This window comes from Amblyomma maculatum, chromosome 6 (assembly GCF_055883805.1).
Source record: "Amblyomma maculatum isolate TAMU_Amacu chromosome 6, ASM5588380v1, whole genome shotgun sequence".
In the NCBI taxonomy this organism is placed as follows: Eukaryota; Metazoa; Arthropoda; class Arachnida; order Ixodida; family Ixodidae; genus Amblyomma; species Amblyomma maculatum.
Genome location: NC_139349.1, coordinates 67,231,108 through 67,248,367, shown reverse-complemented (window position 1 = coordinate 67,248,367; position 17,260 = coordinate 67,231,108). Strand labels below are relative to the sequence as shown.

The 17,260-nt window shown below is 44.9% G+C and overlaps 1 protein-coding gene across 1 annotated transcript in view; it reads right to left on the bottom strand.

Moving 5' to 3' along the window:
* Positions 1-204: 204 nt before the first annotated feature.
* Positions 205-17,260, bottom strand: part of LOC146185931 (uncharacterized) — a 39,196-nt gene continuing 22,140 nt past the window's right edge. The window contains exons 7-12 of the mRNA XM_084605603.1: positions 16,812-16,858; positions 10,846-10,957; positions 8,978-9,121; positions 6,491-6,635; positions 2,280-2,411; positions 205-431 (exon numbers count right to left, since the gene is read on the bottom strand). Coding sequence (XP_084461729.1) covers positions 405-431; positions 2,280-2,411; positions 6,491-6,635; positions 8,978-9,121; positions 10,846-10,957; positions 16,812-16,858 — 607 coding nt within the window. The 3' untranslated portion in view covers positions 205-404. The remainder of the gene's footprint in view (positions 432-2,279; positions 2,412-6,490; positions 6,636-8,977; positions 9,122-10,845; positions 10,958-16,811; positions 16,859-17,260) is intronic.

The following is a 17,260-nucleotide window of genomic DNA, read 5'->3' as shown; positions in this document are numbered from 1 at the left end:
AAATAAACTGGCAGTACATGATTAAGAATTATTAGTCTCAAGTAAGTGACATAATCTTAACTAGTCAAAGCTAAATCTGTATACATAAGGCGGTGACTGCTAGTTTATTTAAGATGCTTTTTCGGAACTCAACCAAATCGCAGTACTTTATTATCACAATGTCGATGCTATTCCAATAATAGAGACATGACATCAACTGCAGTCCAGTGAAGAAGTGGTACTCACGACATCTCGTCAGTTGCTTGCAGAAAGGAGGTGGGGTAGGGAAGAGGAGCTATCAGTTTTTCCTTCGGGAAGAAGGAGGATGGGGAAGATGGACTATCACAACTATGATTGTGCCGCGCGATAATATTTATTATCTTCTCCTTAAACAACTGAGTGATATTGCGAGTGAAGATCTTGTCCTAGACGCACTTGCCATGTAAGCATATCTGAAATGAGAAATTTGGCAAAACGATCGGTAAACGATGGTTGTAGCATGATGGCATCGTCCTATGTTGGTGGGTGTTAATTGCAGTATATGGGTGAAAACCATCAAATTAAGCTCAGGAATCTCCACCATCTTCCTCTCCCTTTCATCCTCTCTCTCCATTTTTCCTGGGAGTGGAAGCTTTCCTCTTCATTTTGACAATCATCGCATTCCAAACCTTTCTTCGTGTTGTCGACTCCCTTAAATTTAAGGTGGAGATAATTGTTTTCTACAGTTTGCCGCCTGCCCTCTGAGGCTTCAGTCAAACGGATGCACAGATCTTTTAACATGAGTGGTTCTAATGATAACACAATAAAAATATAACAGATTACTAGTTATGCTTGCCAAATAGCTTTATGGGATGATCGGGAACGCTACCCGTTAAGAAAATAATAGATTAATAAATATGAAAAACATGTAATGTATTGCAAGCAACCAGTTACATTTATCGAGTGAATAGATGTCTTCTAGGGACCCTCAGCATCCTGGTGCGATGGTTAGGGTGTACGCAACCATGCTCTTGTGGGAACCCTTCCACGTTATGTAGCCACCTTTAATCGAACCACTTTAGTAATGTAGCCCATGTCAGCTTCCGACGTCAGAAACATTATTCAAATGAGTATATAAAGGGCATCACACCGAATCGCAAGTTCTTTTTAACATTCTTTTCGTCGAATCCACGTAACCGTTTGTGATGGTTACGTGACACTTCGTTCTGCACTTAGATGCATTACACCTAAGCGACTAGTTTTATCATTCTGAAGGTTGTGCGAGCATCGCATTTGATCTTCTTTTTGGTTTCTTCCGTCATATTTAGCGGCATATGAAAGGGTCACTTGTAGAAGAAAGTTTGAACGTGACCTAGGTATTCATAGGCGCTGGGCTTTTGGGCTTAAATACATTTAACAAAACGTAAGCATTTGGCAAAATCAGCGCCTGCTGCATACAAATAATCTCGCGTGAGGTGGTGTCTTTTTAAAGCTAGATTGATACTCCGCTTCTTTTAAGGCAAAAGCCTCTAATGCGTCATCGTTGTCAGCAGAGGCTGTCGGCAGAAGGTGTCACGCTTTCGTGGGAGATAATTAAAAATAAATTAATAAATCATATCTCCACCGGGAAGCGAGCCTCCATCCCTTGGATCCTCAGCTCAGCGCTTTACCAACTGCGCCACGCCTCGGATCGTGAAACGTTCACCATAATTCCCCTTGTCTACCGTGAGGATAGCGGGATTCAACAAGCGACAGATACTGCGGCATTAATTTGTTATAAACGAATTATAGAATGCCGGTGAACTTTGATGCGTTCAATGAAATGTTGGTTGTGTTCGCCTTTCATTTTGTGCTTCTTCGAACGCCGTACCACACAGAAAACAGAAGCAGACCCAGATCTCTAGGAGGCGTTAGTACAGCAGGCATCAGCGGCATTTCAAATTGATTTACAGGAGAGAAAAGGCAGAGTATCTGTCACAATTCTCCGCGACATGTACCATGCCGTAAAGGATGGGAGGAAGGTAGGAGTGAAAGAAAAGAGGGAGATAGAGGTGCTGTAGTGGAGGGCTACGATCCACTGCGCTATAATGGCTTTCGCCTCATCGCCCTCTAGTGGTCCAAAGTGCCCTCTAGAATTTTTTTTTCTCCGTGACGTTCGTAAAATAATGTCTGCTTAATTAGGGGATAACGGTTCAAAATATTTCATTTCTAACACTTTACGGGTGAAAAACCGTTATTATCGAAGTTTCCCAATTCTTATTAATCGCAGTGCCGACGCTATATTTCACTTATGGAAAAAAAAACAAATAAAAGGACCTTACCATATATCCACCGCAAGGTGTTCCATCAGGCATATTGATAGCATTAGCCCAATCACAGTTCCTGTGACGATATCTCGACGGTTTGCAGCAGTGTGCCTGGCACGCGCCGTTGAGAAGCTTCGATTTGTAGCCCTATAAAAAAAAAATAGATGGTCTTTAGGTGTTCCTTAAGAGGAGAATGGCAAAAGTCTACCCTTCCTCTCCTATAATTTGCCTCTTATCGAAGTTCTTCGCAGCGCTACATACAATTATAATTGATTTACATGAAAGGAAAGGCGCAGTATCTTTCACACTTTCTCCCGCAAGTGTGAATTTGGACGGTACATCATCGCTCCGGTCGCACGGCGTTCTTAGCGCGCGTTCAGGCATTGTAGATGGCAGGAACGCTCGACAAGAACTAATTTCGTGGAATCTCGCGGAATATGACAGATCTCGCGCACAACTCTCGCGCACGGGATTTCGTTCCATAAGCCTAGAAAGGCTCTCGCTTTAAAAACATATAAGTGGACATTAACGCTCGCCTTAAGAGTATGGCGCGACAGCGGCCTATTGGTTTGGTTTGGTTTGGTTCGTGGGGTTTAACGTCCCAAAGCGATTCAGGCTATGAGAGACGCCGTAGTGGAGGACTCCGGAAATTTCGACCACCTGGGGTTCTTTAACGTGCACTGACATCGCACAGCACACGAGCGCCTTGCTTTTCACCTCCATCGAAAAGCGGCCGCCGAGGTCCTTGACAACAGTAGTCGAGCGCCGTAACCACTGTGCCACCCGCGTATTTGGGTTTGCTTGGTACGGTGGCTCCGCAAGGGTCAAAGCAACAGAAGAGACGAAGAAAACGGGCTGTTCCGACTAGCATCTACCGCCCCCAGGAGCCGAGCAGCCTAGCGATTAGCGGCGCATGCTTTTTCAATGGGCGTCACGTTAAACGCGGCACTAGCTTGAGAGAGCCTATAATACTACTACTACTACTACTACTACTACTACTACTACTACTAAAACTACTACTAAATAATAATAATAGTAATACACAGCATTATTTCTCTGCGAATTATTACTATTATTATTATTATTATAATATTATCATTAGTAATAGTAGTAGTATAGAGGAAGACTCGTTTCACGAAGTTGGGACTGAATTGTCTAGTTAACGGCCGAACTAACTGGCTAAATATTATCTTCACAGTTCTAATTAACAATAATAATAATATTAATTGGGTCACAGGAAGGGAAAGGCGCAGTATCTGTCACACTTGTGTCTGTGGACACCTTCATCCCTTGGTGTCCACAGACACAAGTGTGACAGATACGGCGCCTTTCCTTCCTGTGAACCAATTATTATTATTATCATTATTAATTAAAACTGCGAAGATAATATTTAGCCAGTTATTTTGGCCGTTACCTACAGACAATTCAGTGCCAACGTAGTGAAACGAACCTTCCTCTATACTACTACTACTACTACTACTACTACTACTACTACTACTACTACTATTACTAATACTACTACTATTACTACTACTACTACTACTACTAATACTACTACTACTACTAATACTACTACTACTACTACTACTACTACTACTACTAATAATAATAATAATAATAATAATAATAATATTATTAATAGTAGTAGTAGTAGTAGTAGTAGTAGTAGTAGTAGTAGTAGTAGTATAGGCTTTCTCAAGCTAGTGCCGCGTCCAACATGACGCCCATTGAAAAAGCATGCACCGCTAATCGCTAGGCTGCTCGGCTCCTGGGGCGGTAGATGCTAGTCGGAACAGCCCGCTTTCTTCGTCTCTTCTGTCGTTTTGTCCCTTGCGGGGCCACCGTACCGAGCAAACCCAAATACGCGTGCCACCCCGGCGGGGTGGCGTATTTGGGTTTGCTCGGTACGGTGGCTGCGCAAGGGACAAAACGACCTGAAGTGACGAAGAAAGCGGGCTGTTCCGACTAGCATCTACCCCCCCCCCCCCCCCCCCCCAGGAGCCGAGCAGCCTAGTGATTAGCGGCGCATGCTTTTTCAATGGGCGTCATGTTGGACGCGGCACTAGCTTGAGAAAGCCTATACTACTACTACTACTGTTACCACTACTACTGCTACTACTACTACTGTTACTATTATTATTATTATTATTAATAGTAGTAGTAGTAGTAGTAGTAGTTGTAGTATAGATGAAGACACGTTTCACTAAGTTGGCACTGAATTGTCTGTAGGTAACGGCCAAATTAACTGGTTAAATATTATCTTCCCAGTTTTAATTATTAATGATAATAATATTAATTGGTTCACAGGAAGGGAAAGGCGCAGTATCTGTCACACTTGTGTCTGTGGACACCAAGGGATGAAGGTGTCCACAGACACAAGGGAGGAAGAGAGAAAGAGGAGCCGTAGCGGAGGACTACGGAGTAGTTCAGGTGTCCACAGATACAAGTGTGACAGATACTGCGCCTTTCCCTTCCTGTGAAGCAATCATTATTATTACTATTAATTGAAACTGTGAAGATAATATTTAGCCAGTTAATTCGGCCGTTAACTAGACAATTCAGTGCCAACTTCGTGAAACGAGTCTTCCTCTATAATACTACTACTACTAATGATAATAATAATAAAAATATTAATAATAATAATTAGCAGAGAAAGATTGCTGTGTATTATTATTATTATTGTTTAAAGGTGTAGTAGTAGTAGTAGTAGTAGTAGTAGTAGTAGTAGTAGTAGTAGTAGTAGTAGTATAGTATTATAGGCTCTCTCAAGCTAGTGCCGCGTCCAAAGTAGTAGTAGTAGTAGTAGTAGTAGTAGTAGTAGTAGTAGTAGTAGTAGTAGTAGTAGTAATAGTATTATAGGCTCTCTTAAGCTAGTGCCGCGTCCAATGTGACGCCCACTGAAAAAGCATGCGCCGCTAATCGCTAGGCTGCTCGGCTCCTGGGGGCGGTAGATACTAGTCGGAACAGCCCATTTTCTTCGTCTCTTCTGTTGGTTTGTCCCTTGCGGAGCCACCGTACCGAGCAAACCCAAATACGCGGCGGGGTGCGACCTATCATCATCTGGCAACTGCTTGCGAACTGACAAATGAAACGAAGACACGCTGTTTATGTATACGAAGACCGCCTCCGAACACAAAGTACTGAAGCCATAAAGTGGCATTGCACCCGCACACAGGCGTGCTGAGCAATGAATTAAAGGCGATGGACAACATTAAGGAAGAAAAGTTTACGGGAAAGCAGGGAAATTAGAAAAAAAATAATAGACCAAGAGAAAGCCTTCGTCTAATCGAGGGATGGCAGGCAAAAGCAGTGCAGGCAAGAGCATTTCGAAGCACACAAACTGAAGATTCATAAATCTTTACCTGATCCGAAACCGTGGCGACACGTGTGCCAGCATACCGTCCATTCTCCTACTATGAAAACAGATAGCCTATCTAAAAAAAATTAAGTATACCTCTCTCTCTCAAAACACTATTTTAAGCCCTTTTACTCAAAATGCTATCCTCTCTTCTTAACCTAACCCCATGTTCCACGACCCATCTTTCGGCTAGCATGTTATCAATTCCATACGTCATTTTTCCCACATCCATCGTCATTTGGAACCTGTTTATACCTTTTAAATTTTATAATTTTATCGCTTTTATTCGGCCCATTACATCTCCCCTGACGTCGACTATGCTAAAAGCTTGCCTCAAGATTGCTTAATGTGTGCGCTTGTTTCGAATAAACCTCAGTTGTAAGCCAGCGCCTGTGTTGTTCGTTCTTCTCTTTGTCGTGTGTCTACGCTATTCCCTTTTGAACAAAGTTACCGCAACAAGCCCGAAACCGCACCCTCGTGAGGAGCGGCACTTCTCCCCACCCACACCTCACCAAGTGTACCAGTTCCTTCTCTTCCATGGATCTCATATCCAATAATTGTATATTCTCGGAGCAGCTATATATACTGTCCGGCTCGCAGCTCTTTTAAGCACAAGCCTTTATGAGCGCCGTCTTTTCTAGAGGGCGGATGAACACGGGGAATATGTCGTCGAAAATACGAGCTGCGATTACTTTTAAATGGCGCACACATAGTTATCCCTTTATAACTTAGCAGCAAATCAAGCAACTACCCCAGAATTATATTAAACTTGGGCAAAATTTTACTTCTGGTTATTCTCCCCAACTTATTTCATCGCAGCCGCTGCCATTTGCTCCAAAGATATGTTATTGCGCTAAGCGGCACTTACCCTGCACTCAGACGCATTTCTAAACGTCTCGTTATGAACTTGACACACATCACATAACTTTTTCTTGTAGAAGTCCACTGGCAAGTCTGTGTTGTCAACAAGGGCGGGCTTTGGCGAGTCCTTCCAACAAACGTCTCGCCTGTCACTGAAACGGAATATCTTACATTACAACTGCAGGTAGAAATAGTCTAGGGTAAACATCTTTTAATTATTGTCAAGTGTCTTAAATAAAACTCTCCGCTTAAGATCAACTCAACGTGATGTAAAATGAACAGCGTGCGAAGATTTGTTTGTTTTCATACAGGCTTAGGAAGAAATTCACTTATTTGTACACACTGAGTCTTCCAGAGCTCCTGTTCAGGTGTTCCATGGTTTCGTCACGACCACGAACCACAGCGAGTTCATGAGAGATACTCACGGGCTGACATAGTTTTTCAGCGATTAAATTGCCGAGACTATGGAGTCGACGACGCCGTCAGCTTCAAGAGGGAACACATCATGCTTTATCTGCCGTCTCCTCTTCTTTTCCTACTTCTTTTCTCCTTCAACTCTTGGCCCAGCTTTCGGTCTATATCACGTGACAGTTGCCAGGCAACGGTCACGTGGCATGGTGCCACGGTGCCACATCGACGGCTTGAAAACCTAACACAGTGTAGGTTTTGCTACAAAAAAAAAAAAAAGCTATTGTGCAGTTTGCGAGCCAGTGTACTGCACGGATAAGTTGCTTGCGCCACTAGAGCGCTCACTGCCTTATGCGAAGAAAAAAAAAAAGTAACATGGGAAGAAGAAACAGCGGAATAGATGAAAATAGAAAAAGAAACAGACTGGTCAGGGCTGTTTCAAACTACGATGATGAAATATTATTTCATATCATGGTGGTAGAAAAACTAAGGAAACAACGTGACGTCACGCGGCCAACCTTCGCAAGCTAAGTGCGAGGACGCCGTTTTGCTCTCCCGTCTTTTCGCTCTCCGAGTCGGACCCTAATGTTTTGATGTCGGTATGTTTTAGTGCGCACGTCTGTGCTGGCGCGCGGCTCTGCTTTGGCGAACATGGGTTACCACGGGTTACCACGCTGATTCCCCGGGGCTGCACTCGCGGCGGACTCCGCGCGGCGCCGATTCGCGCATGCGCAGCCGTAGTAGCTATCACGTGGTCTAATCACGTGGGGACCGAATTGCTGCCCCTTTTTTTTTGTAAATAGGTTTCAAGAGTATCGCCACGCGCTCCTTCCTTAGTTTTTTTTTCTTCCCCTCTATCTTTCATATCCTCTGTCTTCAGTATACCGCGTGCTGATGTCGCGGCTGTTGCGCTGGGTCTTTTCGTTGCCCTGTTGATCTGAGGTCTCTGCTGCCGTACTGTTTCTTTCTCTGTGTCAGGACGTGACATTGATGGAGGTGCTGGAAGATACTCATGAATTAAGAGCATCCCAACACGAAATTTGAGCCCAGTATTAAGTCCTGGCCGCCGCAATTTCTTGGAGTCCACAGAAGCACTAGAGATCCTCGCTAGATGCCTAGATGCAAGATGCAAGATGCCTCGGGCTAACGTGTACATGGCCTTCTAGTCAACAGCCTGACAACGCGACTGCGACATGAATAGTCTACGTGCCTGTGACACCAAAGACTGTTGCCCCGTTCCGTGGCGATGACCTGATGACGTTGAAGTCTGGGTACACCATTATGAACGGATTGCTCGCAACAACGGGTGGACGTACACCTGATCAATGCCTGCTGAACATCTACTTTTCAGTGGAGGCACCAGCGAAGTACTGGTTAGAGAACCACGAAGCTTCGCTGATATTTTGGGAGACAGGCAAGACCGAACTACTACACACATTCGCGAACCAGCACCAACGACAGCGTGCTGAAGATTTGCTACAAACTCGGCTTCAGGGCCCCCCGGAGAAGATTCGTCAAGGACTTTCTGCGCTTAAGCGCTCGCGCCTCGTCGAGACCTTGTCTCGCCGACGCCTCGAAGGCCTGCTACACGGCTCTGTAGAGTTGGTTGTTTAGGCTGTAGCTGTGCAGAGCGGCTGACCACCTGGACGGGAGGGTTCCGTGAATAACGCTGGTTCGTTGTGCCATATACCTTCCCAGAGTATGTCTTGCAGGCATTACAGGGTAATATGCCTTGCAGAACCGAGTCTTGCAGACTTGCACGTGCTGGTGTTGTATACTTCGGGATTGATACTATTATACTGCAGCGGGTTCGGGCCCATGTTTCTTTGTAATTGCCTTAAGGCGACTGCCTGAGCTCTGTAAAGTGTGTTGCTAGGCAGAGGGAAGGTCCGGTGGGCCAGGTAGAAGAGTTTGTTTAAGTCATTGAAACTTGTCTGCCTGTCTCTTCCCCCTTCTTCACCATGTCTGCTCCGGCACGGTTTGTGAGACCTCGCGCGACAGAGCTGGCCACTTCGTTGAGGTGGTGAGGTGGGGAAAGAACCATAAGCTAGTCAAGTTTAAAGTTTTAATGAAATTGGTCACTTACTTGACGCGCAAGTAGAAGTCCCACATCGATGTGGCGCTGCAGTACGAGAGACTGGGATTGCTGCCTCCAGTAATAGAGGACATCAGGTAGCCCTCAGAGCGGGGACATTCACCCCATTTCCCGTTATCTTTTTTGGCTCCTAACCTGGGCCAGGAATATTATTGAAACGTAATATAAAAGAAAAAATATAAAGCTCTCTATAATTATTTTACATATACAAGATGTAACTTTTCTCATGTTAAGCAGTTTTGTAGGAAAAAGAAAACTACCCTTGCTGTGCTACAAAGCGTTCATCTCCAGTTGCCCGAACATTGTGATGTGATGCCAATAGTAGATACTGTGATACTCTATGATTAAATGGGCTACACATGACATGCTCGGAATAGCTAACTTTGCCTGGCGTTTGTGGGACAGGTTGTATTAAGCTGCAGGCAGTATTTATTGAAAACTAACATTTTATTGCACATCTTTAAACATGCATTATTATGAAATCAGTGTTAAGGGTTTCGTTAGGTTCTACCGGGCGAACTGTAAGGTGAAACATATCACGAAATCTGGCTACGCGGCAGCTATTGTGTAATATGAGGTGCTGACAAAAAAAAAAAGTAGTTTTCGGGCCAGGTGATTACTTTGTTAAACACTTGTATACTTCCTTATTAAACTATCACGAAATGTTCAGTTTTGCGTTTACTAAATGGTGTCGTCTGTACGATGTGCTAAGGCGGCGGTGATAGACAGACAACGAAGCAATGCAGAGTTTAAAGGACACCCCGCTTCGCCATAGCAAAGACAATGCGCGTTTCAGCGGGAAGGTGAGAGGATGGTTACGGTCAAAAAACAAATGTCGAAGGCCGTTCACTGCTGGCCGGGAACCGGTAGCCAATCAGCGGCACAGCTCGAGTGAACGAGAGTTAGCTTTGCATCCGGTGTGTTGTTTCTGATTAACAAAGTCAAAATCGACCATTCCAGTTCCCAGCGAGACTAATCCGGGAAAATGATTCTAAAAAATTACCATCGTCCATAGGCTCCGCGCCATACAAAGTTTGCGTAACCTCAGCGGTAAACTCGTGCCATAGTGGACGTCTATCGATGTGGCGCTTGTAAGGCATTGCCTCTCGTACATTAACGTAAGCTAGTGCCTAGATCTCTCTATGTCCTAAAGCCTCGATTGTGCCGAGATTGGATGTTTTGCATTGCTTTGCTATATGTGTTCTGAATAGTATTGAGATTACCTGTTGTATTGTCACTTGGTTGCATGACGTTTGTTGTATTTGTTAATGTTTGACTCCAACGCATACCGTCATTTGCAACCGGCAAAGTCTGGGAATCGAACAATGTCACTTGGAAGATGGATTTCGGCGAGTTTGGCACGTTAGTGACAAGCATCTCTTGAGATACCCGATTACCTCATGTTTCTGCAAGTTCTAAGGGTGCCTGGGAGTGCGCATACCCACCAGTGTCTCATTGACCCCGAAAACCGCACTCCTGTAAAACGTCCCTCAATGCCTAGATGAACTCACTCGCCCTGAAATTCTCCTCTGTCACTTTCACAAAGATGCCACACTTCACAGCGCTTACACTGCGGTCAGCGGGCCTATCGAGGCAGAGGCGTACGTCGAGAATGCTCTCAGAGCAGCGGTTAAACGCAAGAGATTTAGGACATATACTGCGATGCAGACAGGTAAACTGAAGGGAAAATTGATTATAAATCTATCATTGTAATAACAGCATCAAAAAAGCTTACTTTTGTAACGCCACGGTTTATATAACCTTGGTGGCGTCTACACATACATATTTGACATTTGTCACAATAAAACGCCTCATTTAACTTAAAATGAAACTGAATGAAGCATAATGAACTGTCTTACAGAAGGGCTAATTGAAGGGCCAGCATATGTGCTCCATTGAATGTTTTCCCATCATCATGTATAATTCCAACTGAAGCGTTTCCATAGCAAATGGACCTTGGGGCAGCAAGTCCTGAGTGAAAAAACGTAGTACGCATCGTTGAAGTCCACCTTTCTTAGACATCACTAGTAAATGTTAGGCAACTTTGGGAACTAGTCAAATAGTGATATAAACACAGAGGGATAGTTTAACAATCCAACGCGTATTTTAACGTTCTCATTGCGTTCGCAAAGCATTTAAAAGTGTCATAGAAAACTAGTGAAATGCGTTTGCCACAATAATTGGGAGGCAGCTGCGGAATATCGCAGTCACAGGATACTATTAATACAATACAATAAATACAATACGATGCAATACAATACAATATAATTTATGTGCCAGTTTCTTTTCACACAAATAATCTGCTGGTCAGCCTGAGCACATAGCGCTTGTTGTATGACCCGGCAGCCAGTGCATACACCATCATCTTCGAATGCATAAATTTGCAAAACAAATATCAGATTGCAGTATCCCATCCTACGTCGCCGAAAAGGGCAGCAAAAGGTCAAATAATGGATAAAATATGTACTGTAGAATACCACTTGAACGAACGTCGCTTTACAGAGTATTCAGTTGCATGAATTTTATTAAATCCCCCACTGAAGCTCCACTAAATGCACTGCAAACGCTCTTCATTTTAACTAAGTTCAGTTATTACTCATTGCAGCGCGAACATTTTCGGCGGCGTCATCCTGTGTCTCCCATGTCATACTGAGCACTTTGACAAGCACAACCCGCATTTTTTATAGGATATTTTCACGTTGGGAACCACGTTTCATTACCGCGGGACAGAAAGTGGCCATCATTTAGCTTTAAACTGAACAGGCTATCTAAACAAGCTTGTAGCCAGCCGAATACATAGCTGATTTTGCATGCTTAGTATGCTCCAAAGTCACAGCCAGCCAGAGCTTCAGCCCAACCAGGCCCTTCACTGCTCCAAGAAAGGCGTATTTATGCATGCTGATTAATATTTTTAGTTCCATATTCTGCGTGTTGATTGGTGCAAATGCGCCACGTTACAAGCACGGTGGCGTGTTTGTAAATAAAATATGCCCCGATATTGCAGGTGGTATCGCGGATTTCACTGCATCTGGGCGTGCTCACAGCGCTTTAATTTTCTGGTTTAAACTTGATCTGCTACATACGCCAGCTGCCATGCAGAGTGATGGGCCACGGGATTGTTTATTGTGTTGTTGGGTGCACAAATTCCTTACCATGACAACAGGCTTGATCTACCATAATTTTATAACGACGAGAACCTGCTTGGTAGGTGGGCAAAAGCTTTCTGTCGCGCCCGCAACATGTAAAAGTCTACGTGCACGCTCTGAACGTTTTGCATTTCAGTGCTATGATGGCTTCGCGTAAAACCGTCCGGATATTCGATAACGCTACGCGAGCGTCGATTTCTAGGTGCAGCGGAGGCGAAGCGAAGCAGAGCGGAAATCAGGAGAGGCAGCGAGCATGCGCATCGGTCATGTTGCTGGAAAGTGCATCGCGTGCTTGGCTGTTCTGCTTTTTGCGGAGCAATTAATCCCAGTGAAGGAAGTGCCATTGCCGAGCTCTGAGAGCGATTGTTTCGTTTTCTATTTTTAGTTCTATCTCCTGCGTCCTGATTGGTGCAAATGTGCCACGTTACAAGCAGGATGGCGCTTTTTAAATATGCTCCGATATTGAGGATGCTCTGAAAGTGGCTTTTCGTAAATAACAATTGCAACTTTCATTATGAGATGATTTGCAGAATATTAATTACATGCTATTGCGATGAAAAGGAGCGCTAATAACGGAGCGCATGCCATTATGCACAACCAGCGAAGCGTAGCGTATACCAGCCAGTCTGAAGCTGGTGATCCAACTCCGCCATGCATTGGCTGTCGCTGGGAAAGCTGATTCTTTAGATTGGAGCCACCGTAGTGCCACAGTCATGTTCGAGATGACTGCCGCTACCACACTGTAATCTCGTTCGAAGCGTTAGAATTGACCAGATCATCGAAGCGTCATGACACTCGCGGCGAGATTATAACTGCGAAATAAAAGAGTCTACAGCCGATAGCTTTGTTCTTATACCGTCGACGAAAAGAAAGCAGATTCTGGACGCCCTTTCCAACTGCGGTGATTTTCGGCAATCTTTGTGTTTGTTTTTGTGCATGCTGTTATGATCGGGCTTCTAGCTGCGGTTCGCGAGACTTCTGCAGGGGTCGACGACTGGAGCTGAACGGGTGCCAGCGAACTCCTGACGCCCCTTTACAAGCCCCGGTGCTGCTCCGCATGACACTTGCGCACTGAGGAGAAGCCTCAGCGTTGTACGAGTTTGGAGTCGTATTACCTAGATGTCGTGCGACCTCAGCCCGCCGCCGGCAACGTAGAAGCGCGTCCTCCTCTCCCCTTCGCGCCTCGCATATTCGAGGCGGGAGACCAGCGTGTCAGCGCACTCACTATTGGACCTCTTGGCCCACCGCCAACAGCTGCGTACGGATTGGACAATAAGAGTGCCAACGGTTTTCTGGCCTATAAAACAAGGCACATTGCCGCTTGTCGAGCGAGACCGTCGAGCGTCCGTCGAATGCTGGGATCTCGCCCGGAGGGGACGTGACGGTATCTCCCTGGCCGTAGCTGCGCGAAGAGAGCAGCGTGTAGCAGTAGCTTTCGGCTTTCGTGCCAATGTTTTCCATTGTGTATTATGACTAAATTATGTATAAAGTCGCCTTTTGTTCACTTCATCTAGTGGACTCGGAGCTTTGATAACCGGACACGGACCTGAATCACAACAATGTCTACAGGCTATTTTCAACGTTTTCCTTCTTCAACACAAGCAACAAACGACGTTGCCTGAAAGAGTCTCGAAGTACTTATCTTGCGCTGGTAAGAACGATACTTGGCACACGCACCGGATGCTTTAGTGCAAGCCATAACTAAAGCTTTCCATCGAGTAGCACACTATACCACGAGAGGACACTTGCGTAAGTCCTGCAGCCGATTAAAAGCCTTCAAAAAGCTAACAGTAGTGCCATCTTGTCAAGTCATGTGTTTTCGTGCGCTCTTTCTTGTTGGATTGCTGTCTCCTTTCCCGCCGTGCCAAAGAGAGCACGCGGCGCGAACCAACGCCACGTTCCGCTACGCTGCGCGACACTATTGTGCTGCTTCTAGCATTGGCCGCCGATCGCGACGCAGTACTTCTGCGCTTCAAGTGCAGTGAACGTGAAAGTGTCGGCAAGCGGCTATTCAAGAGGCCAATCGCGAATCGAGATGTGGTGAGGAGGACGGTTTGTCTGCACTAAATCGGCCGGCTTGATTTAAACGCAGCATAATGTCCTCGGCTCTATGAGAAACACACCACTAGTCTTGTATGCCGCTATACACAATATGTGGGGATTCGTTAGCTTTCTTCGTTGCTAGGTTCCCCTTGTCCACACTGCGTTTATTTACAACTTTCATGTCCAATCTGCATGTATACTGCAAATTTTAAAAACCTGAGCTTCTAAACGACTCTGACAAGCTTTCCAGTGCGTTGCGCTTGGCCTGGATTTAGCTTCACTGTATCTTATGCATGTATCACCGCAGTTAAAAAAAACAGTGATTGCACTTGGGAAAATAAAAGGATAGTTACTTGCGGAAGGATTAGCTTAATTTGACGACTTTACGCCCTGAAATAACTCTGTAGTCGGTGAAGATCTCTGCTTTTGCTTCTGTCGGCTATGCTCAAAGACGATGTATGAATTACTTATAACTATACCAAAAATGGTTGAACGTGATTAGCGCGTTATATTTCTAAAATTATAGTCACGCAGAAACACACAGACAATACCCCCGCTTGCGATGAAGGGCGAGGGGAAGACAGACATGCAAGAATTCACAGGGATATTAACGGGCGCCTTTTATGCCGCGTTAAGCTTTAGGCTTAATGGATCATTGCTTTGCAGCAACGTTTCTTCCATTTCGCTTTCGAAACCCTTATTTCCCGCTCAATGAGCCTGAGCCATCTGACTCGAAGATGCGGCACGAAAAAAAAATATTGAATTTCGATGCTGTTGTGCTGCCCTTCAGCCATGAGAAGCAGCCGAAGCCGTGGCAGCCGCCTGCCCAACGTGAGACCTTGGTGGCTTGACTGGTTTCGCCACCATAGAAACGCAGCCACCGTGGCTGATAGCAGTAGTTGAGCTCCTTAACTACAGTGTCACCGCTGGCGAGGTAGATCATCAGTGATAGTTTACCCCTCATCATTATATAGATCTCAAAATGCGTGGGCCAGATACGCGTTCTTTTTGAATTCCCTCAGTTATCTAGTGTTGCAAAACTGAATTCTCCGGTCTAACCGCTACGTTACCTCGATTCTAATTGCAGGGACCTTTATTTTATAACCTAAATATTGCCCGGCTGGCACTGTAAATGGCCGGGATAAACCTGAAAGTTAACTAGTTAACTGAGCGTTTCTGCTGAGCCTTCGTTTTGGTAAGGTAAAGAAAACTAAACATTGATTTTAGCCATGGCTGCTTAACCAATGTGATCAACCCTTGTTATTAAATTTTTATCCGACATTATGTTCGGCGAGCAATTGCAGCAATAAAATGACCTAAAATGTGCTCCTCATGAGACTCGAGCTACAGATGCCGGCTACTTAAACAATGCTTAAAGGAAGACAGGCCGATTCACACCTACTGGCATTTTAGCCAGTTGTACGCGCGTCCTGCGATTTAAGTAATCGTCGTCTTTGTATCACTGTCGCTGGAGCTGCAATGTGTCGACATTTTCATTTACCGAAACTTCTTACTTCGCTCAGCGCAATTGTTGAAATCGCACTCGCGAATCCAATAGATTTCAACTGTCTTCTCGTCGCGGAGGGGCACGGCGTCGCCTACTTGGGTCTGAAAACATCCAAATGTTCTTTACAAACGCGCCCATATATGAAAGCAGAGGTGAGGCCACCTGTTTCTTTCCACGCTAATGCACGCTTCGTTTGCCTTGTAAGCTCCATTTTATTGGAGGCAGGGAGCGAACGAGACATTTATGTGGCGCGCCTTTGCAGCCAGAACGTCATGCCGACAAGTAAAAAGGGCTCGGAATAGTTCCACGCACAAAATTACAATTCCCGAGAGACTAAAGTACACTATACGTCAAATTTCGCCGTTAAGTCAACAACTGAAGGGCATCCCTCTTGGCCGCAATACAGCCCAGCTCCTCGAAAAAAGCCCTTAACTGCCAAATGAGGCCACGGAGTGCCAGCCACGAGCGGTATATGAAACCACCAGGTCTCCCATAGCGTTACGGAGAAATTTTGTAACCAGTAAGCATTGAAAGGCTCTGGTCACGCAAAAGTCATGTAAAACCGAGCAGAGGTCGTCTAACTCGATTAAAAACATAAAGGAGAAGTGAAATCGTACCACTGAATGTTTACGCATTCACAGTACGTAAAGAGGCTTAAGAGCCACAGATAGTTTTTTATTTATTTTTTATTTCATGCATGACAGAGGCGTGTAACGCAGGACTCGGGAGGCGAAAGGTGCCGAGTGTCTGCTCTTATTATTGCTCTGTTATCTTACTCTATGGCCATCAATATCTGTGCCGAGATTTCAGCTCCACGACAGCGAGTAATCAAAGCGCCGATTTACCATCGACAGCAAAACCACATCGGATTTGGACATGCGGATCTTCGGTTTAGCGCTCCAACGCTAGAATGCGCGGAAAAACACGCGCTCCACTGTTCACATTTCTTTTCACCGCGGTAGCGCAAAGCGACGTTGCTATCGAATGCAAATGCCTTTGTAAATAGAAGAAAGAAATTAATGTAAAGGTCAAAGGGGTCTTTTTCTGATGGCTGTGTACTGATGCTAATATAAAACGAGGTGCAACACGAAAGTCTAGGTAGATGGCTATGTTTTTTTTTTTCTCCTACCATACCACTCGTCGATTCTTTCTGACGCCCTTGTCTTCATCTTGTACCTGCACAGAGCAAAGAAAGTGGTAATAATGGTTGGCTACAGCACGCATATTCAATGTGAGATGAATATTAGCTCAGAATGGATTAAGGAAATATAGGCGTAAAGGGTGTATAGCATTTCTTCTGTTCCCTACGCATGCCTCAGAGGGTCGTTGGCAAAGGAAAAAAGTACACTGTAGTGCTCACTGTTCAATGGTGCTGTGAGGTTAAGAGTTGCCGCTGTCGAAATACGACTAAGGAGTAAGTAGTGGACATAGCGTTGCGCTAAAATTAACGTTTTGAGCATTGCTTGTGTTCAGTACTAAGTGAAATGTTTTACAAAGAATATCATAATATAACACGATGTCGCAAAAATTTACCGCTATTTTGGTAGATGTGAAGAAAACTGGAAACCAAAGAACTGA